This window comes from Enoplosus armatus, chromosome 20, assembly GCF_043641665.1.
Source record: "Enoplosus armatus isolate fEnoArm2 chromosome 20, fEnoArm2.hap1, whole genome shotgun sequence".
NCBI lineage: Eukaryota > Metazoa > Chordata > Actinopteri > Centrarchiformes > Enoplosidae > Enoplosus > Enoplosus armatus.
The window spans coordinates 14,333,552-14,356,081 of NC_092199.1; the positions used below are offsets into that span (position 1 = coordinate 14,333,552).

A 22,530-nucleotide genomic window follows, 5' to 3' on the forward strand; every position below is an offset into this window, starting at 1 on the left:
GATATCTAAATAAGAGGCGTTTGAATTTTGATTTGTTTTTGATACGCTGGACATTTCTCATAGTCTACATAATATACCATTTAGTTACAATGTAATCATAAATCATCTCAAGGTAACACAGTTCAGGTCATTTCCAGGCCCCATAGATGCCTTTTTGTGCAGTTCTTTGATAAGTTCCCTCCTGTTCCTCTTGTAAAAACACCTCTACTACTGTGCATCTCTCTTTCTACCTCCATGCACAGCAGTTTTCTCCTCTTTTCTTCTTCACCCCTTCCGGCCTCTCCCACCCTCTCTCCACGACGAAGCGCTTTGCATTCTGTGCCATCAGGCCAAGCATGCAGGGACAGCATCCCCGAGGTCACATTAACTCGACGGTGAGGACAATGCCACCATCATGTCAGCTCCCATCAGCCTCCATCCCGACCGGAGAGAAGGAGAGGGACAGAGTAAGAGCCAGAGGCTGGGACTCTTTAGAAAAGAAGAGAAAGGGAGGAGAGAGAAGAGAAAAATAGAAAAACAAACATACGTGGCTGCGTGTTTTCCTTCCTTGGGGGAAGGAAAGGGAAGGAGTCACTGTGGATCTGGGTCTCTCACTACTGAACTGTCTGGGTCATAACTCAAGAGTGCGGGGACGTGTGTGGATGTGTAATTTCCAGCCTCCGGGCACCATTGCAGAGGAATTCGCTGAGGCATTTTCAGGCCTGGAGCGTTGGACATTTCTCATCTTGTCTCTGAGGCCTGGACAGCAACGGACACTGTGCAGGGATGCTGCTGCTGCTGCTGCTATGAACATGCAACAGTTAATGCAACACATCCACTGTAGGCCTACTTGTTGGTGAAAGTTTATGGCTGCAACACCCTCAGGAACTGAACATTGAAGTGAAGTGTTAACGATGATGGCACACATGTCAAGAAACGCTTCCGTAAGGTTCTGTTTGCGCTGAAAGAGCAGAGAAGATTTGATGATGTTAATGCTAATTATTTGGTTAAAGTGTGAGGTGCTTTTGTAGCAGCTGAATTAAGAGTCGAGCAAAAATATAAAAGTTTAGCAAACATGACAGGATCTCTCTCTAACACACACACACACACACACACACACACACACACAGGTGCTAGCTTAGACTTCACAACAAAGTCACACAAAGTTATGGAGGAAATAATGGGTCTCAGATTTCAAGCTAAATTTCAAATGCCCTGTTTTCCTAAGAGACTCAAGTCTGAGCTGCAGGCTTAACCTTCCTCAAATCCTTGTATATCATGCTATTAAGGAAGTACAACATCTGTAAGCAACCATGATTCTCAAGGCAACAAAAGAGAACACGATTAGGTTAACATCACATAAGTGTCCACAATGGTTTTTATTATAATAGATTGAGACACCTAAACCAAGTTAACATTATTAAAACAGCGTTTTCTTCGTGACCCTAGCTGCACCACATGAAGACATAAAACTAAGTTTAACTACACACCTGCTAAACCTCTGCTGCAGTTTGCCTCCTATGGATGAATCCCATTTTGTTCTGTTTGTGTCACGCTGTCAGCTGTATACGGATTTGATAACCAGGGAAAAACGGTAACTATAAAGTGCACTCTTTTTGAAAGATGTCAGAAACTCAGTGGACATAATCGCACAAAGTATTTTGAATAGTATACTTGAACAATGCCTTTAGGTGGCACCAGCTAACTACACAGAGTTATCTGAAAATATGAGTTTTGACAATGGAAAAAGGTTTTCTCTCCCACTGCCAAAATCTCTAACTTTGCACCGAGACAATCCCAGTAATTGAGCGGCGTGAATACAGACAAGCCAAATACTGAAATCGAATTTTCAACTTGGGGAGGTGTGATCACACCCAAACATTCACAGAGGTCTTTCACCCAGACACCTCAAATAACTTTCACTCCTCATGACCCCCGAGCCACAAACAGTGCGCCGCACCGCATCCTTGTCAAAGACAGATCTCCACAGGTGATGTTCCATGAGCTTCTTGCTGCAGGCTGAGCCCATTCATTCACTAACAAACACAAACAAACATCGTGTCACTGTTTCTGTTTTCGCAAAACAACAAATCCCATGAGGAGCACTGTGACTGATGCTGCGGCCAAGACACCAAACACCTGTCTCTCTTCCACTGAACACATCTCTTCTCCTTCTTTCATTCGTTCGCTCCTATTTTGTCTGCAATTACTCACCGTTTCTCATTTCCAACGCAGCAAAGGATTCTGGGCAGGCATCACTTCCTCTCAATGCTTGATGTTGTGAGTTTCAAATGTGGAGATCTGCCGGTTTAGAGACAGATTTTCTAAGCAATAGACGTTTAGTTCTTTGCAGTGAACAAGTGCTTCCAATGTTTTTTCATGGTATGACGTCATGCATTTTCTCCTCCTAAAACAACGGTACCTCTCTGTTCTTTGTAGAACCACTTTTTTTCATCTATTTATGCTAAATGTTTGACATCTTGTGTGCATTATGATTCAGTCTTTTTGAACACATTTTTATGTAGTGCAAACCTCATCGGAAATAATGTGTTCTGCTTTATTAATGAGTATTGTGTAAATAGGTTTATTTAATGGGATTTCCTATATATTTTGTTTGAATAAGGGCTTTACGAACTAAGTCATTTTCATTCTAAGAGTATTTATTATAATTGCCGTTGATGTCACATTTTAGTAACATGAAACATGATGCATAGAGAGATCTATATTAGCAGAGTTGTGAAATTTTCTAATGTGCAATAGAGGATGATAAAGTAGGCCTACTGTACTGTATGTCACATTATTGCAGTGGGTTTTTACATTGGCGGCAAAACACAGTGACATAAATTAACTGTAGTTTAGGACGAAGGCACCACAAAGCAGACAGGTTGTCTGAAGCATTGATAATGTTTCTATTGTGTGATTACACAACACTGACTGATAAATGGGACGCCGCGCAAAACACAAGTAGCGTCGAGTATAGATCTGATTTGCAGTAAAGCATTTGTGAGCATGCAGCAGTTTGTTTAAAGCTGGTTTGCACAAGCAGAGGGGAGACAGTGATGTTTAGTGCTGTGTAAGGGTACTGGGCTCTCACTGTCTAACTGTGAAGTGAAAAGAGGGAATTCATCCCACTTTGGCACCATGAACCTCTGCAGTATTTGTTTAATAAAAGAATATATACGAGAACAGAGCTATGGTAAATGTAGAAATACAAATATGATCAATCCAAAAGTGGTGTGATATACAGTATGTAGCAGAACTGTGTATATACTGTATGTACCTGTACTTCTTATTACAACTAATTTATACCCCAAATGTTCTAGAAATGTTCTTTGCAGAGGATTGTTTAGTAACTGATGCCACTTTTGAAGATGAAATATTAAAGGTTGTAAAATTGACTTGTGCTTGTGTCAAAGAAAGGTTGGACCTTTGATCCTTTTGGGCAAAACACTCCACACACCAAGCAGCAGGCACCTTAATGAGGTCAGCTAAAAACTGAACACGCTGAACAAACTGAACTCCCTGCAGCCAACAGCTCAACGACAACTTGACAGCAATCAGCAGTTCTTTGTGGGATCAAGTTAACATACACCAGCGAAACCCCATAAGTAGTCAATATGGCTTTTAAGATTTCTCCATTTGAGATACGTTTAAATAGTAAGTAGTGTGTGTGTCAGTGATAGGAATAACTACTGCTGTGATTAACAGTTATCTATTGACAGGACAGGATCCATCTTGAATAGCTGGAAGTCTTAACACTCAGGGACCATCTGACAGGAGTTACAGGACATTTTACAACATTTGACCAGCTGGGATTTGAAGCGGCGACAATCACAAACATATAAATCTTGAACGTGTTTATATTTCTAGAATTGATGGGTGAAGTTGTGGTCCACCAATCAGGATTTATGCATTGCTTTGATATATTGTGGCATAAACTAGCTGCTGCCATTGTAGTGGGCCTGTAGTGTCACCCTGTGGCTGCTCTTGATACTACATGAATCCAAAGCATTTGTACCCAAAGGCGGGTCGCTTCTAATCCTACAAGAACTCATGTTCTTATCAACACGGAACATACATTCCCTTGCATATACTGTGCTCATAAATATAAATATGAGAGCCATACTTCAACACAGAACAGTTCACAGCACAGAAATGTTAAGACATGAAGGATATTTTAATATCACAACTTCAGGAAAGTTTCAAATGCCATACATTTAACAGCATGCAGGGTGTCGAAGTAAATTTAGTACTCATAGCACCGTTTTTAGTTTAATGTTTGTATAAACAATGTGTGAAAGTTTGTGACAGGGTCACTTAAGTGCAAAAATAAAATTAAATCACACTAAATAGTTTAATAAAACTTTGGGCCTGGAACAGTCCAATTTAAGAGAACTATAAGTGAATGTATGCAAAATTAAATTTGAGACAATTTAATTTTACTTTTTAACAACCTGCAGACACACTTTAAGTACAATGAAGTAGGTGTAATAGCAATAAGTTACACAATACTAATAATAGGTCTACTCGAAATAACAGTTTATAATTCCAAGGAAGCTATTCAGGAAAGTAAATGAGAGTAAACTGAGAATAAAGACACTGATGGCATCAACAATATCTGCTTTTCTTTAAGGAGGGATTAATGGCCCTGCAGTGATGCAGGTAAGTGGCTGTGGGCATAACACCTGCTGTACATGCAGTTCACTATGCCTGGCTTAGTCATGTAAATACAAACAAAATACAAACACAGATATTCAATGCTTGAACACTTTCTGTCAAATTCAATTTTGAATAAATTCTAAGGTCTTGGCAAGCGAAGCTACTGAAAGATGATGTGCACACGATTGGTCCTGTATTTCCAAAAACACAATCCTCTGTGGTCATTAGACCTGAATGAAGCAAGCATCTCAGAGGACACAAATGTGAACACTATAGACAAGTCAAACTGTGTTTTCACTCAATACAAAGAAAGGCCAGCAGAAATGATGTACACGGTTTTCTTCCTTTTAACGTTCACTTACTCTGGCCTTGCCCTTGGAGTGCAGAGCGGCCTTTTGACTGATTATGTCTAATGACCACAGGGGAACAAAATCAAAACAGAAAATGACATGTTAAACAATTAGGAGAATAGTTGTGCAGTGTTGAGATCGACAGCTCTACTTTTAATTTTTTTTTAAATAATAAGGCCAAGGACCAAGGAACAAGTGATTAGTTATTGGTACCGATCTGGATCCTGGTGCGGATTCTGGATTTTAAAAGTATTTCTTCACATTGGGGCATTTTGGAATATTTCTTAATCCTTCTGTATTTTGATGCAGATCTGGATCCAGATAGAATTACATTTTGTTTCTTTTTATTCAATTACTTAAGTAAACCTTTTACAGGACTGCAAAGCCTTGGAGACTTTTAAAGACCCATTAACACCCATTAAAAATACAGATTCAGACATAATCTTTGCTCAAACATCATGAGAATTGGGATAAAATAAAGGGGGTCCCAACTAAATTCGATCTAGCTTGTGTGAATGGCCACAAAAATTAAACGTGGCATCTTATAAGAAGCATTTAACTACACTCTCGTTCCCAAGGAAGTGTCAGCTGTCATTGATACGGTGACAGAAAGGGTGGAAGACAAGGCCGATGTTTGGTAAGCGCATGATGAGGTTGAGGTACGACAGGATTAGTCAGGCTTTGCTGTTATAGTGCTGGTAAAGTAAGAGCTTGTTATACACCAAGTTCTGTATATAGCCTACCAAGGAAACAACATTCTTTAATACATACATTTCTGTACATGTCAATCAATTTCTGTACTGGTCATCTAACAGTAACACACTTCCTAACAGTCTGTCATAATGAAGCACCTTAGTAAAGAATGATGATGTTTATTTTAAAAAGCCTCTCATGAGTACCAGTGCAGGGAAGCAGGAATTCAGCCTCTCAAATAACAATTTAAAATACAAATCTGGAGGATATGTAATGATTTGGTTAAACTGTCACTTTATGAACACACACAAACTTGTAGCTGCGTCAGATTTATTGCACCCAGAGCAGTGGCCTGGTGGTTGGCACACCTTAAAACCTCAGATGTGTAGATGCAGAAACTGAACTTGAAACTGAAGAGAGAAGGCCGTCCAAATGATGGCAGGTTATCTGGAAAAGTATTTTCCTTAATGTGCACAGGCCCTGTCTATCTCTGTCCAGTTATGTTGTTGCCTCCAGGATTTATGACGATGGAATCCAGTAATGGACGGAGAGCCTGGCCAAAAGGCCTAAAGAGGAAACACAGTAGACAGTATAGTTACACTGAAATCAAAAGGCCTGAAGAAAACCTAAAGAAATGACAGCATGTGAGCTAGGTAAGAGGAAGGGGAAGAAATAAAGCACAAATTCACAACAGTCTGTCAATTGAGACAAATAACTGACAGAAGTCACAGTGTCACAATAAATAAAAAAATTCCAGTGTTACTTCAATACTGTTTGTAACATTAATATTTCATAAATGTAGCGATGCACAGCAATGCAAAATTGTTTCAGTGTCTACTCCCCAAGGAGGTGAGTGAGATGAGTGGAACCGATCAAAGGAAAAATCCATCATCACATCTACGCACACTAGGATGTTCAGTACATCTCAGCTTGGCTCTACTACTTTCACTTTAGTTAGTACATGTACCATTTCCATGAAACATTGTCATGTTTCCCCCCCGGGGATCAATAAAGTATTTCTGATTCTGATTAAGACATTTTATCAATGTCTTCTACAAACGATTCCTCTCTGTAAAATTGGGGGAACATTGGTGCAAAACAAACAAAACCCTCCTGAGGGACTCACGCCAGTACACACTGCAGATGTTTGACATTGTCTTTAACAATTTCCAGGACTATTAAACTCTACTGTATCTATAGTTTTTCCCCACTGCTATTTATGTCAGCTATTACATGAACACACAATATCATGCGCTCAAGAACTTCTATGTCTTAATGCAGTTGACAGCATTAGACTATCAGACTTTCAGTGAGACTCATTCCACCCAAATGCACAACAGAGCGCCACAGGAAATCATTCCTGCCTGTGGCCATCAAACTGTTCAGCTCCTCCCTCTGAGAGTCAGACACTCAGAATAAACAGACTGATTCTGGACTAATTTCCCCTCGGTCAGCAACTCCTACCTCATTATTTGTTCTATATTTATATTTATACTTGAACTGACTGTTACTGACTTAAAATTACAATAACCTGTGCAATAATTCACCAGTGCAATACATATATATATATACATACATACATACACATTGTTATTGTATATATTTTATTATTTTTCACTTAAATACTGCAAATGTATATATTTTTTATATTTCTTTAAATCTTTTATATATTTTGTATTTTTTTATATCTTATATTTTTATATACGTCTCATTTCTAGCTCTATGCTACTTCTTCTATTCTTGAATGGGAGCACCTGTAACGTGTCTAATTCCCCCCGGGGATCAATTAAGTATTTCTGATTCTGATTCTGATGTCCTGAACAGTCCCCCTAAACTAAGTGAAAGGAGGCAACTACTTATCTTACAGAACTTGCAAAGATGGACACCAAACTTGCTCAAAATACAGAGAATAAAACGGAGAGAAAAATAAGAAGAGCATTGGTGATGCAAGAACAGCTTCATGACGCTTATTAAATTGAGTTGACTCACGTGGACAATACTTCAGATGGAAGGTCTGTAATGTACGATGGGATCTTTTTGCCTGTGAGGAACTGAGCCACCTCGTTGCTGAAAGCGTTGCAGTTGTGCTCAAACAGGTTGTACTTGTCACCTCTGTGCACCAAGAGGATGAAGAAGAGAGAGAAAAAGAGAGGAGACAGAGACATTAATTCAGAGAAAAGACAGAGAGGCCAGAGCGGGTGGAGAAGGGCGGGTGAGTAGCAGGAAAAGACCAGATAGAGACATTTTGACGGAGAGATAACAGGAAGAACTGAGAAGTGTGGGACTTTAAATGCACTCTCACTGCATCTCTTCAAGAAATTTAAGATAAAAATTGAAAATTCACTTTAAAAAATGCTGTAGGAAAAAAGGAAGTTGTAGCCTACATCAAAACTAAGGGCGGTAAGCACTTAAAACATGTTCATTACTAGTCAAAGTAGTGGCAAAGTGACCCCTACCTACCAATGGGCCCACTGGGATTTAAATTTGTGTAGTGAGTCTGAGTCTTTACCTGTATGTGGACTCCGCCAGTGAAGTCAGGTACTCCATAAAGATCTCTTCCGGCACCTCAGTGGAGCCCAGGTCCACTATGGAGTCAGGCTGACCCAAGGGGGTGCCACCCTAAGACGCAACAAACACACACACACACACACACACACCTCAGTGGACGTCTTGTTCCAAACACTTTGACAAACTTAAACATCTTGATCCATTATTTTCTAAATATTTGCATTTCCCTGTACAGTCATAAAAGTGGCAAAGGGCTTTATCGTATGTGCTTTGTATTCGGGGAAAGGATGAAGCTGATTCTTACAGGTGAACAATTGTTAATGCCTTCTCCTACAAAGAAAAACTCCTTTCCATGGACCACAATAGCAGTGTGCCTGTAAGACAACAAAACATCTTATTCCAATACAACCAAGCCAATGAAAGTAGTTAACCACAGTGAACAGGATCTTTAGAGAAAAGACTACAAAATGAGCTTATAAGAAGCTGCACTCACCATATCCCATCAAGCTGTTTCCCTGAGATGATAAAAAAAAAAACTGAATTAAATCAGAATCGACAGAATTCCCTAATTATTTGTGTTTCAAGTGTCGTATCACGTTGGCAGAAGATAAAAGTCATAGCTCAGGTCTGAGAAGCATCCCACTGTCTACAGCTTACGTGAAGCCAACCAACAGGTAGCTCGTCAGAAACTCACCTAGCATGAGGGGACTCATCTGGCGGGCCATGCCTCTGGACAGGTCGTAAATGTACAGTTTAACTGGGTAAGAGCCTGTTTGGTCCATAATGACACAAAAAGATTTCTTCAAAATGACAACTGCAGTTCAAGTTAGCTTACTCTCATCCACCAAGAGCTGGCCGGCTAACTGGCCTACCGGTAGCCAGCAAACAAAACTTTAATGAAAAAGTTTCCTGTGGAGCTGTTGCGGATATAAACATAAGCTACAGACTGTTTAGAATGAAAGGTAATAAATAAAGTAGGAAATATTAATCTCCCAGTGACAGCCCGAGATTGCCGGGTGCTAACAGCTGGTGCTGCGTCACTGTCTAACTGTAAAACAACAACATGACTGTCAAAAAAGTGCTTTCGCATGTAGAGGGACCCTCCTTCCGCAGTCGAGCCTCTCTGCAAGCAAATCCCTCCTACTTCACTGAGATTGGCCAGCGCCTTAGATTGGCAGACAAGCGTCCAATAGACGTACGATTTTCAGCGTGCTCGTTCACGTACTTGAACGCGCCAGCCATTGAAACTAGTCTGGACTTGTGGGTAGGAAGTGGCAACAGAGCACGGCAAGTGACTGAATGCTGTTACAATGACTAAATATGTCTTCAAGTTATTGTTTTAATGCGTTTAGTTCATATAGTTTGTGTGCGTTATTAGAAAGATAAGTGTTTACAAGGCCACCTCGAGATACCATTGAAACGAGCAGTGGCTAATTACAAGCTAAGGTAGCTAGCTAGCGTTGCCTGGGTAAAGTTGGCACCTCAGTTAATTTAACATTAATAATATCTTAATTAAACATTATTAATTATTCAGGTATTGTTGTCTGATTAAATTAGCGCCACACTTATATTTGTTTAGGTGGTTACGTATTTATTGAAAGTTTTGAAGGAGACCAGCGAGTCAGTGAATCGACTTTTGAGCTGGGCAATTTAGACACGATCTAACATCATTCATCATCATTTTAACTCACTACCTCAGTATTGATAATGCACTTTGTGTATAAATACTCCCGAACTGCTGAATCCCTTGACAGAGCCAAATGGCGGAGTGGAACGCATACTACCGGAATGAGGATGAGGAGGAAGAGCAAGAGGATGGAGAGCAGTCTGGAGGTGAGGTGAAAGCCCATTACTTCATCTGACGTGCAAATAATTGTCAGCTACCATGAATCACTCTGATTTGCTCATTAAGCCTCTCTGCTAGATTTGTCCTTCACATTATTACATTTCACCAAGTAGGGTGAAAAGCGAAGAGAAATATAATAAATATGATATATGTATATTATATATATTATAAATAATATACAGTTAAATATAACTATATATGACAACTTTGACTTGATCACACTTTATAATGCCATGGAGTGTAGTGTTATGAGCTGCAGTTATTACCATGTCATGTAACACATGAGTTTAAATATGTTATCAGATAGCATCTGACACCAAAATTAAGACATTGTCTTTACACAACAACAACTCTCTGTCTTTGTTAGGGGATTACAAGGTCACAGGGAGAGACAGTCTGGTCTTCTTGGTTGATGCCTCCAAGGAAATGTTCATCAAAGGAGAAGATGGGCAGCCCTCTAACTTCGACATGACCATGCAGGTAAGATGGCCAGTTATCTAGGTCTCTTTTGCTCTGTCTTTGTTGTGTACTGCCTCTTTTGTTTGTGTAACAGCCGTTTTTGTAAACAATTGGAAATGTTTGGAAATTGAATGAGGTGATTATCCAGATCGTCGCATGCGTGGGAATGGCAAGAAATGTGCTGGAATTATCCTATTACGTAAGACAGAAAGTTGGGGGAAAGCATTTTGAAGCGTAAATCATCACAAAAGACTTTAAATTATTTGAAGGTAAGGAGACATTTCTTAGACTGAATTCATATGAGAAACTGAAAACCTCCTCAGCTTACCTACTGCATATCAGTATCATAGGATCACCTCATTAGTTGTTCTTGTTCACAGATATGCCTGATGTCTTACGATAATAAGTGTTGGTGCTCTGTCCTTGTAGGTTGTGCGCAGTGTGTACACCAGTAAGATCATTAGCAGTCACAGGGACCTGATGGCTTTGGTTTTCTATGGCACAGAGCAGAGCAAAAATCTCAAGAACTCATTCAAGCATGTCTACGTGTACCACAACCTCGATGAACCAGGTGACAAGCTGCACTTTTCAAACTAACACATGATCACACTCTATCTATAATGCTGTAGTTTTGCTGCAAAGACAAATGACACACGTCTTGTGCACAGGTTTCATCCCTCAAATATCTTCAGATAAAACATTTTCAACTCTGTAACTTAATATTTTTTCACAAAAACATAAGAGCACTTGAAAATACCAATGCAACCCTGTTCATTCTGTTTTTCCTCATCTGTCCTGTTTTGTCTGTCTGCTCCCTTATTTTCCATAGGTGCAAAGCGAGTGCAGGAGGTGGACGCTCTGCGGGGGGAAAAAGGTGCCCAGCTGGCGGCAGAGACCATGGGCAGCGGGGAGACGTCATTAGGCGACGCCCTTTGGTGCTGCGCCAACCTCTACAGTGACATCAAGCTACGGCTCTCACACAAGCGGCTCATGATCTTCACCTGCAGGGATGAACCACACAGTGGCGACAGTGCAAAGGACCGACAGGCTCGCACCAAGGCCAGTGACCTGAAAGAGACTGGTATGACTGACGCAAAGGCTGCTCGTCTTCCATGAAAACCTGTAATGCTGTTTTGGAGTAAAGCTCAACGCTGCTCTTGGAAACTTTGCTGTTTGCATGCCAAATTCAGTATGCAGAAAGCCTGTGACTTTACAGCAGTAAGCCGCACACAGAAGCATTTATGTCATTATCAACCCAGACAGTAAAATGTATAACTTCTCTCTGATTGGAGCTATGCCGAACACCATAATTTTATTTCATAATTCCTAAGCGGAATTCTCTATTGCAGTCTGATTTTTTATAGGTTAGCTGATAATACAGGCAGAGTTTTACATTAATTCGACTCATTCAACTAATCCCTTCTCTCTCAGGTGTCGTCATTGATTTAATGCATCTGATAAAACCGGGCGGCTTTGATGTCTCGCCCTTCTTTCGTGACATTGTAAGTCCACCTGAGGATGAGAGCGAGTTGGGGCTGCAGCTGGAGCATTGTGACAAACTGGAGGACCTCCAGAAGAGGGTGCGGGCCAAGGAGCAGAAGAAGAGATCTCTGGCCAGGTAGAGACAAGTGACACGTTTCCGTTTCCAGACAGATAAACGTTCTTACTGCCTGGCTTCCTGCAGATTAGTCACTTCCCTTTTCCTTTTTTATTTATTGCTCTGTTTTGCTTTCTTCTTCTTTTGTGGTTCATCTTTGTGTATTTTCAATCACTTAAATCTATTCTTGACACCACCCTTCCCCCTCTGCCATCTTTAGGATGAACCTGTGTCTTGGTGAGGGTATAAACGTAGCTGTGGGAATTTATGCAACTGCTGTGACAGCTCGGAAACCAGGTGCCATCAGACTTTACAGGGAAACCAACGAGCCGGTCCGCAGCAAAACCCGCACCTTCCACACCCAGACTGGCAGCCTGCTGCTGCCCAGTGAGATAAAGAAAGCCCAGGTAAGAGATGACTTGTTGTAACTAACCATTAATACATCCTAAATGATCACATGTCATGATGACAAACAACTGACCAAAAACATTTATCAGCTGCAGCCAAATGTATGTGAATTCAGTTGATCATCGACATACATTTCTGTTAATTATCACTGATTTTATTCAGTGCTTGTTTGTTTGCGTTTGTCTGCTGTAGACGTACGGTAAGAAGCAGATAGTGATGGAGAGGGACGAGGTGGACTCCATCAAGAAGTTCGATGATCCTGGAATGTTTCTGATCGGATTCAAACCTATGGAGAAGCTCAAACGTCACCACCATATCCGACCTGCCGTCTTCATCTATCCCGAGGAGGACGAGGTGAAAGGTAAACACCGTTAGTCTGTCTGTGTCTGATCGACTTCAAAACTGATGATAAGGAATATTAAAACCACAGTATTTCCAAATAGTGTGAGGATATTGGGATATTGATTGTGATGGGCATTTTCCACTATTTTATGACATTTAATCGACCAAAAGATTAATCAAGAAAATACTCAGCAGATCAATCAAGATTGTGTATAGTGTGTATCTGTGTTTGAACATGCATGCTAATAAGCCTCTGATAAGTTTAAAGGACGGTGTCATCAAACTTACAGCACCCTGAGTGAATAGTGGCCCGCTGGGTCTGAACCTGTGTTCTCCACCTCAGGCAGCGCGTGTCTGTTCTCTGCCTTGTTGACAAAGTGTAGCGAGAGGAATGTGTTCGCTCTGTGCCGTTGCATCTCTCGCCGAAACTACCCGCCTCGATTTGCTGCCCTGGTGCCTCAGAAAGAGGAGGTCGACAAGGGGAAAGTACAGATAACACCACCAGGTAATACTTTACCTCCTTTTGCTGTTTCTACCAATGTATTTGGCTTTTCTAGCTCTTTTCCAGTGATAAGCAAGATAGGCAACTATGTTATAGTCTCATTGTAGTGTACTGAAGCTTTATGGCAACTTGTCGTCTCTCTTGCCTGCATCAGGTTTCAACGTCATCTACCTGCCATACGCCGACGACATACGGACTCTGGATCCCCCCCAGTGTCCATCGGCCTCACAAATACAGGTGGACAAAATGAAGGAGATCGTCTCCAAGCTGCGCTTCAAATACAGGTAGCTGCACATGTTCAGCACTCTACAGAGATCTTAGTTTAGAGATGCCCAAAAAACGGTTTAGTAGAAATAAACTAGGGTGCTGTATCAAATTCTGTAATCCAAAAAAGCAAAACAGTGTGCCTGTCTTCGGTGTGTGTCGTTTGCCACGCGGGAAATACTGAGGGACGTACGTTTAATTAACAAAAAGTAGCCCCATTATAACATGACCCCTTTCTCGTGTGAATTTATGGACACTTTGTGGTGACAAAATAATAGCTAGCAAGTGTGATCTCTGAGTCATAATAAGGTTATTCACTTGGTTTCTTTGTGTTTTCATTCTTCGTAATGCAATGCAGGAGTGATGCTTTTGAGAATCCAGTCATCCAGCAGCATTACAGGAACCTGGAGGCCTTGGCCCTGGATATGATGGCTCCAGAGGATGTAGAGGACCTCATCAGTAAGATGCAGACAAACGAATATTAAGAGATCCTGGTTCCTGTCGTGGCTGTTTCTTCATCTCACACTTTCTGTACCTGTCTGTCCTCTTCTCTCTTCTCTCTTTCTCTCTGTCTTAGTGCCAAAGGTGGACCAGATTGACCGCCGTCTGGGTGATTTGGTTCAGGAGTTTAAAGATCTGGTCTACCCTGCCGACTACAACCCTGAGAGCAAACCGGGTCCCAAACGCAAAACAGGTCTGAGCTGGAGTCATAAAAGAAACTCCAAAAATTGCTTTTTACTGTATCTTTGTTGTTTTTGCTTGTTGTCCAATACACAGTATCTGCAGGGGTTTGATCGAGTCACCGATCAGTACTGACGGCTGGCTGCTGTGCTCACTTTGTGCTATGGTACAGCAACAAACTGATTGTTCTTTTGACTGAATGTCTTTTCTCCTTGAATGAACTTGCAGCAGATGCCGGAGGCGGAGCTGAGAAGAAGCCCAAAGTGCAGGTGCCAGAAGACGAGCTGAGGGCCCATGTGCAGAATGGCACCCTGGGAAAGCTGACCGTGCCCGTGTTGAAGGAGGCCTGTAAGCAATTCGGGGTTCGGACCACTGGGACCAAGAAGCAGGAGCTGATAGATGCTCTGACTGCCCGGCTGGGCCCATGAGGAGTTGAATATACAACTCGCTGTGCCTTCATGAGCGGGCAAACTTGACCAGATCAGTGATCTGCTGTTACACCTGATTCCAGGTGTAGAAATGTCTTCAGCCACTTTGCACAAACCAACTTCTGATCAATTCTGTGATTCATTTTAACAGCAGGCAATGGATTTAAATTGACTGTGTGGCCTGTGAATTTTGAGATGCACCGGGACACTGTGTCAACAAAAAAAGCTTGATAAGACTAATCCTGTTGCTTCACCCTTTTTTTTTTTTTACAAGGCAGCACTGTTCAGTGCAGCTCAGTGCTATTGTCTGCAGTTACTGTGTCTGCTCTACGTTACATGAATATTGTTTGTATGTAAAAAAGCAAGTCATCTTCTTGTGATCAAGAACGCTCAAACTGGATGATATGGGTAACAACATTATGAAAAAGTCTTGTGTGCATTGGAATGCACTGTAACTAGTGATGAAACTTGTTGATCATTTTACGTTTGCATTAATAAAACAAAAACCTTTTACAGCCCTGCATCTAGTTTGTTTTATTTTACTGCATGAGTCAGTATACTGTACATCTTATGCAGCATTTCCAGTTCTTCTTGTAGCAAGAGAAAAGGTGTGTCCTTCCAAAGTAAGACCGCAGCATTACCAGCATGCCTGGACCTTCTCACTGCATTGTTTTGCAACACAGCACAATAAAGTAGGAGCAGCGTTCCTGTTGAGGGCAGGCCTCCACATGCAAATGTTTCTGCACAACACCAGGAAGAAGGGATCACATACAACTTTGACCTCATGAGTTGTGTCAGGTTTTGACAGACTGGAAGTGGAGGACTGTCTGACTACACACCAGGTAATGGAGCTTTAGGAACATTTTGCCATTGCTATGGGTCAATATGGACTTTCAAGCAACTGCATAGTTCTCCAATGTAGGTTTTCTGTGTTGACTTTGCTGCATATTGTAGATATGGAACCTCTTCTAGGGTCTGAATTGACTGACATATCGTGAAAATGATGTCTAGGCACTTTTGCTGTACTAACAGATTTAAACCTGATGTTATTCCTACATTTAATTTGAGTTGTTTGTATAATCACATCAGCGTTGCAAAACATTTGTCAACGGTGTTGTCTTGAACTTTTAGGGCTTTTATATTGAAAGTTCTGAGCAGAAGTGCCGACACACATTCCCGCTGCCTTGACACTGGCTGAAGGTCTGTCACCAGCAGAGAAATGGAGTGTCAATGTGAAAAGGACGATGCTGTTACAGGTGAGACGGAATTTTAAAAACTCATCAAACATACCTTTAAAGACATTAAAGATCTTCATAGTATTATTTGTATTTATAATTTATATTATAATAATTTATAATTTAAATTGGGACTTAATGAGATGTTCATTACTCACTCAGGGTTTTTATCTCATCTTACGTCATATGTGTCTTCATGGTTGCAAAAACCAAGTGGTTTAGATTTCTACAGATTTGTAGACTGTGGAGTATGTAGTCTATAACGTCAAGTTAGCAGCAAAACATTTTTGACTTCCGGGTTAGTATTTTCAAAATAAATCCAAGTAATCGACTCCTGACAATTTGAAAAACTTAACAAACAATGAAGCAATCAAAAATGTTTTAAGCATTTTATTAAATAATTATTTTATATAAGCAATTTTAGCAGTTGTTTAGCAATTTCAGCAGTTGTGAACTGCCATATTTAAAACGTTCCTGCCATAAAACAATCCTGGAATGAAAGAGACTGTGATGTCAGCCTGTACATACGAAGATTAAAAAGAGAGCGTTTACTTACTTAAGTAAACCTTGATGGGCCTACACACACAAAGCCCTGCATTGAACAATGGTGGTTTCCTGGGATTTAGAGTATTTCACATTTGGGTCAAAGGTAAACCCCATGATAAGTTGTGTACAACATTGTAATACTGATGTTGTGCTTTCCTCCCTCTCCTCTCTGTTTAGGCTGGTTTCAGAACAGCAACAGCGTCCAGATGGGAGCTTTCACTGTGGTGGGGTATCTTCTCTACAGATTCTCACAGAGTCAGTCACTCACCGACACACAACTTCATATTCATTTGGAAAAACAGAAAGATCCCCTGAAGTATAAGCCATATTGTTTGATTGATTGGCCTGTCCTCCTCAGAGATAGTGAGTCTGGAAACTAGAAAGCACAGAAAACGCTAAACAGATTACTTGCTTGAATTTATCAGAAGTGGTTTTGATGAGAACAGACATCCCTGGATGTCAGCCAGGAATTATGGGTCCTGCTTACAGAGGGTGACCCTAACCTCCCCCCATTTTTTAGCGATAAATAAAGACCAAAATCAACAATGACTTAATCCCACTAACATGTATTGTCTGCGTGGCCAGATTCCTCTGTGCTGTAGACCTCCATTGTTGTCCAAAACTTAAAAATACATGACAATGAACATGGAGTTAACCCCACACACTGCTGCTGACCTAGTGCACCAAATGTGTATTAATCCACTGCTGAAAATAGTTCTCAACAAATGCACAGAACTTTGCTAAAAACTGCACTGTTCAGCTGTTTTAGCAAATTACTGAGCCTTTTTTTTAAAAAATCTATGCACAGTATTTGTGACTTGTTTTAAAGATTTTCAGTAGGAACGAATTGGTTTGGGACGATGTGCCACAGAGTCAATAAGAAAGTTAGGAAAAAAAGTATTGAGAGAGGGACTAACAGACTGTTGGTTTTGGTCTTTACATGGGATTTGTTGACAATAAGAAAAATATAAAATAACACCAGCCTTATACTTTAAATGAAAATGGTCCCCTGTTTGAATTTTATTTTTCTCAGTGAAGGATTCTTCACCCAAACGCATACTCCAGTAGTGTGACATTAAAGTATGAATTATTTATAGATACACTGAGGACCACATTTAATTCAGCAGCCCTGTTATCCCAAATGCAGCCCTCCAGATTTGTAAGGCACTTTAGCAGAAAAAGGTTCCATGTAATGGGAATTCAAAGTTTCCCATCTTTATGTGCACACTGTATACAATTAAAGATTTTATATGGAGATCATTTCTTGCTGGTGGTTTATTGAACTACTGAAATCTGTACAGTGAGGGCAGTTTGCAGGATCAGAGCTTGAATGTCTCTGATCTGCAGACTCACTCACAAGTTTGATTAGAGGAGATGCTTCCATCAGCCAATCAGGGTCCAGTTTTGTGGGGGCTCTCTGTATGTCTTCACAATGACAGTATTCAACTCATTCAATTGAGGGTCTGATAGTAGCCTGTTTTACCTGCAGCACTCCCTGCTCTGATCCGATGGCCGATTCGTCTGTTCTGCTCTCTAACTGGTGAGTTTGGTTGGAGTCATATATCAGAGGTCAGAGGTCACTTTGTGCTCCCCCTCACAGCCTGGTTTTAACTGACAGCACACAACACTACCGTCGCCATTAGTACGTGTACGTTAATGTGTGTTGTTGTCTCCTCCTCAGGGCTGTCAACTCTTTGGAGCTGGGTGAGCCGCATAGTGGGAACCCTTCGCGGTACAAAATATAAATCTCTCATTTCTGACTCAAAGGAATAAAACACAAACGTGGCACGTGTCAGCTATGAATTTTTTAAAAAATGCTAACTTTTCTATTCGTGCTTCATGTCTCAGGAATCCAGAGCCTGTTCAAATGTCTGTCTCGACTCTGGCGGTTCATTGTAGGTGGGTACTGCCTGCATGTTGTTTACTCTTCACTCTGTGCTTCAAATGGACTTTTTAAGTGAAGGCAAACAGGTCAGGAGAAGTTTACAATTTGAGTGGGTAAGTTTGGGTAGGGAGGAAGTGACTCGGAAAGTCAGCAGACACATGACAGCAATTTAGTATCTGAAGGGAGTGGAGCTATTTTAGTGATAGATCTACATGATAATTATAGGCCTGTAATTAACAGTTAAACCAACTGACTTACAATCTGCTCCTCCATCAGGATTTTCCTCCAAGTTCAAGTGGCTAGTTGCTCTCATCAAAGCAAACACAGGTCAGTTCAAGTTAAGCTGCTTTTCTGCAATGTGCATTTTTTTTATTTATCTAATGAAAACGTGTCGCCTCTGCAGGGTCAGAGGATCTGACCAGCAGCAGTCCCAACAAACCAGACCTGAAGCTGATCCTCCTGGGGCCCACCGGTGGAGGACGGACCTCTCTGGCAGATACTTTGCTGGGCAACAGTGAGACAAAGGCGCCCATGGGTCCCCTAATGGAGAGCACCAAGAGAAGGACAGTAATGGATGGTAGAGAGGTTACAGTGATCGACACCCCAGATCTTTTGGGGCCCTCATTGGAGAACGACAAGAGAGCCAGGGAAGCTCTGAGGAGCCTTCAGCTCGCCAGTCCTGGACCACACGCCTTCCTGCTGGTGATCCGAGCTCCAGGCTCCAGCAAAGGGATAGACCAGGATGCAGCTCAGGCAGTCCAAGCCACCCTTGAGCTGTTTGGAGATGGGGCCATGGGGTACATCCTCCCAGTGCTCACCCATGCAGACCGTCTGGGTCGACGGCACGCGGTAGATCAGCTGCTGGATGTGGACGCCGGGGGTCTGAGACCTGTATGCGACCAGAGACCAGAGCTAGTGGACAACAGGCCGGACTGCCCCCCGGAGGTGCAGAGTGAGACGATCAAGCAGGTGGTGGGGCGAGTGATGGAGATGAAGACTCTGAGGGGGTGTTTCGTCCACGAGCTGCAGAGGAAAGAGGACCGCATCAGGGAGGAGCTGCTAGCTGACATGGCCTCTGCTCTGGCTAGAAAACTGGGACACATGTAAATAAGAGAGGGAGAAGGAGAGAAGGAGTTGTTGGTGTGTGTGTGTGTGTGTGTGTGTGAGAGAGAGAGAGGAGGTAGGATTCATTCAAGTGTTAAACATGCAATTTTGAGTTTAAGTGCAAGTGTGTTTCTTTGCCTGAGGTATTTTTGTCACTCTGCTGGTTTACCACTGTCCAAATGTATTTACTGCCACTGGCCGCCTTTTGGTTTTCAACATGCCGCAGATGCTTTTGGTTAGATATCATGCTCACACACACTTAATTTTCCCACTCTGGTGTGTTGTAATTCTTCGATGTCTGTTTATTCCTTTGTGTAGGCCTGTGTTCCATGTTTTCTTAGCCCTCCCCTATCTTTCATCTTTTATAAGAGATATCAAATTTTAAAGATGATCGAGGAAAATAAACAGAAGTCATACTTGGACTTTCTCTAAATGCAACAGCATTTAGGCCAAAAATTAATTTGAATTACTTAAATGTAAACGAGCTCATTTAATTGCAGGTTTTATAGGCTGTATTTATGTAGCTGTGATCAGAAAAAATCTTTTGGCTACAGATGACAGTGTCAAGTTGATGTATGACATCATAATATCAGTTAATCAATCTGGCTTTAATTGGGAAATATTAATATCATCTTTGTTTTGCAAGCATATGTCGCCATTGCAGTGTAAACCCACTCTAATTAACTTTTCATTTTGAGAATTGAGGTTGCCCACACTTTGGCAGACAAAACACAAATGACACTAGTAAAGCAGAGGAAAACTAGCACAGGAAAAAAAATAACACCCACTGGTCTGCTGTTCTTTTGCCGAGCCTGACCTCTGACCTGAGAAAAAGAGAAAAAGGTGTTAAAGGAACAGTTCTTCCCAAAATGAAATGGCATTCATTATCTTCCAGCTGGTCTGAGAGCACTCAGGGAGGAGCTGGAGTGAGGTCCTGAAGTCTGAGCCTGACCACGAGACGGATGGAAAGGTGGAGAGGTGGATGGATGGAAGGAATCATTATCACTGTGATTTGGCATCTGCTTTTTTTTTATGTTTAAGGGTTAAAAAAAATCATTAGCTTTGACATCTCAAGCTGCTTTAACTACAGTGTTTTGCAGTCAAACAAAGTTACTGCAAAATCCAATATTTACATCATTAGCTCCAACATTTTCCAGTGTCACTTTTGGATAACTTGTTACTCTTGTTACTGTTCAGTAAACTGATTCTTGACTTTTGGACCCACAGTAGTAGTGTTTAGCTGAAAAACACTTTCTTAAAAGCTTCAGTACTAAAATACAACACCAGCATTTCTGAGTTCATTAAATTTGAAGACCGCTTTCAAAAAAGATCAATTCTCTGTGGCTGAACATGCTATTGGCGGAGCAGGAAGGCCACAACTGAGGAAAAGAGATGCATTTTCAAATGTATCAACAGTATTGTGGTCATGTCCTGGCATTAAACAGGGCTGACACTTGCATTAAGAAATATGTTTTATATTAACACTGAATCAAATTACTCCTGTAATTTAAAATCTTTTTTAAAAGCTATTTACAGCTTTTTAGCCACTTTTAGGTCTTTGTTTGAGTTTTTCTGCCTGCACAACATTCACAGACATTCAAGTAGAGCACCACACCAAAGGGATGGGAAAGTGTCTTTGTGATTGTTAGCTAACATTTTGGCCAAAACAACTTGTTAAGCTCAGGGTAGAGTGACTGTTGGGATAAGTCCAACTATTTCAGGTGTAACTCTCTTCCCCTTCCTCCATCTGCTTGTTACCATTTTGCAAGGGCACCATCACTGCATCCTGGGTTTAGCGCCGGCCAAGACGATTGTGATTGGTTTAAAGAAATACAAACAGGACTGAGCGTTTTTTTCCCCTGTCCCGTTGAGATGCGACTGGATGCAAGACTAAGCTCAGGGTTGAGGCCAACCCAAATGGCCAAAAATAAATGCTTCTTTAAAGTTACAGTATTGGATGATTTGGCGACACCTGTGGTTACTGGTGGTTATAGTGAGTATGTAATTGAAAAAGTGTGTTTTGACAGTTTGAGCTACTCTGAAAATGTCAAAAATTAAACGGATAACAACTCCTTTATCCGTTTGCAGCGCAGCCAAACAAACCATGGGCTGGGGCGATTCATTATGTCACATTGTTTCAATAAGACCATCAACAATGTCATCATTATGTTAAGTATATCCTGCAAGCAGCTCTTGTGTTCCACAACGCGTCCAGTGCATGAATCCATTGTTTCCTGTGAATTCCCTGTGCATAGTATGCAATTTGAATTCTGCTCCACCGTAAAAATGAAAACCACTATATGAAGACGCAATGACAGAATGCAATTCACCGAATTGGCTATCGCTGAAGAAATGACTGCCACAAATGCCATCAAACATGCAGTTTGATAGAATGAAAACCTTAAAGATGTGATTCATAAAGTCAGATCACGTTTTATCACTTCATAAAGTTGTGTTGATGTTTCTGTCTCTGGCCACCTGATGAATATATGTACAAAATTCACTCTGTTTTAGTTCCCACAAACTGAAAAAAAATCTGGCTGCGAAATATTCTATCCAGCTAGTTGCTAACTTTGTCTGCCACTATTTGCAAATAATGTACATTGGGAGTGAATCAAAGCAGTAAAGTTGCAAGCGTGGAACCAAAACAAAGAGCTAAAAGAGGCTAAAAAATCTCCACAGATCTTAGCGGAAGTTGGGCGATTTATCTATGGGTTCCTCACTACAAGCGACTCTATAGCCATGTGTCTATAGCCATTGTAAAAAAAAGACTGGATATTCACACCTTAAGCATTCGGCAAACTGAATTTGATCATGTTACTACATTAACACCGGGCCTAAAAGTCATAAAACTTTTTTTCTCTCTACTTGTACATCACTGCTGCAAACAGGACGTAAGGCAGTATTGTGTTATGTATATATTTATGTATCTTGAACATGCCCACTCAGAATAAAGTGGAAAATATAGGGTTTCGCAGTCTCGGGGGAGGGACTGCTCCCCTGTCTACTGACGCAGGCGGTGACAGCAATATGGAGCCAGGGAG

At 41.2% G+C, this 22,530-nt stretch overlaps 3 protein-coding genes across 5 annotated transcripts; 2 read left to right on the forward strand and 1 right to left on the reverse strand.

Moving 5' to 3' along the window:
- Positions 1 to 5,994: 5,994 nt before the first annotated feature.
- Positions 5,995 to 9,210, reverse strand: LOC139303254 (desumoylating isopeptidase 1-like). Its single transcript, XM_070927002.1, has 6 exons — positions 8,884 to 9,210; positions 8,683 to 8,704; positions 8,494 to 8,563; positions 8,191 to 8,300; positions 7,671 to 7,793; positions 5,995 to 6,247 (listed from the first exon to the last, which is right to left on the reverse strand). The coding sequence occupies exons 1-6, from the start codon at positions 8,969 to 8,971 to the stop codon at positions 6,166 to 6,168; spliced, it is 495 nt and encodes a 164-aa protein (XP_070783103.1). The 5' UTR covers positions 8,972 to 9,210; the 3' UTR covers positions 5,995 to 6,165.
- A 739-nt stretch (positions 9,211 to 9,949) lies between these two features.
- Positions 9,950 to 15,239, forward strand: xrcc6 (X-ray repair complementing defective repair in Chinese hamster cells 6). Of its 2 annotated transcripts, none has more exons than XM_070927102.1 (12): positions 9,950 to 10,022; positions 10,403 to 10,515; positions 10,924 to 11,065; positions 11,324 to 11,575; positions 11,926 to 12,112; positions 12,312 to 12,498; positions 12,692 to 12,860; positions 13,185 to 13,346; positions 13,498 to 13,627; positions 13,966 to 14,066; positions 14,185 to 14,301; positions 14,517 to 15,239. In XM_070927102.1, exons 1-12 carry the CDS (start codon positions 9,950 to 9,952, stop codon positions 14,714 to 14,716), a joined length of 1,833 nt encoding a protein of 610 aa, XP_070783203.1. In that variant the 3' UTR covers positions 14,717 to 15,239. The 2 variants fall into 2 exon arrangements, with proteins under 2 accessions (XP_070783203.1, XP_070783204.1); XM_070927103.1 differs by having other exon boundaries at positions 14,520 to 15,239.
- A 180-nt stretch (positions 15,240 to 15,419) lies between these two features.
- On the forward strand, positions 15,420 to 19,749 carry LOC139303664 (GTPase IMAP family member 4-like). 2 transcript variants are annotated; one of them, XM_070927504.1, is made up of 8 exons: positions 15,420 to 15,558; positions 15,848 to 15,972; positions 16,675 to 16,752; positions 17,987 to 18,046; positions 18,179 to 18,229; positions 18,346 to 18,396; positions 18,659 to 18,709; positions 18,786 to 19,749. In XM_070927504.1, exons 2-8 carry the CDS (start codon positions 15,936 to 15,938, stop codon positions 19,487 to 19,489), a joined length of 1,032 nt encoding a protein of 343 aa, XP_070783605.1. In that variant the 5' UTR covers positions 15,420 to 15,558; positions 15,848 to 15,935; the 3' UTR covers positions 19,490 to 19,749. The 2 variants fall into 2 exon arrangements, with proteins under 2 accessions (XP_070783605.1, XP_070783604.1); XM_070927503.1 differs by having other exon boundaries at positions 17,987 to 18,037.
- Positions 19,750 to 22,530: the final 2,781 nt, after the last annotated feature.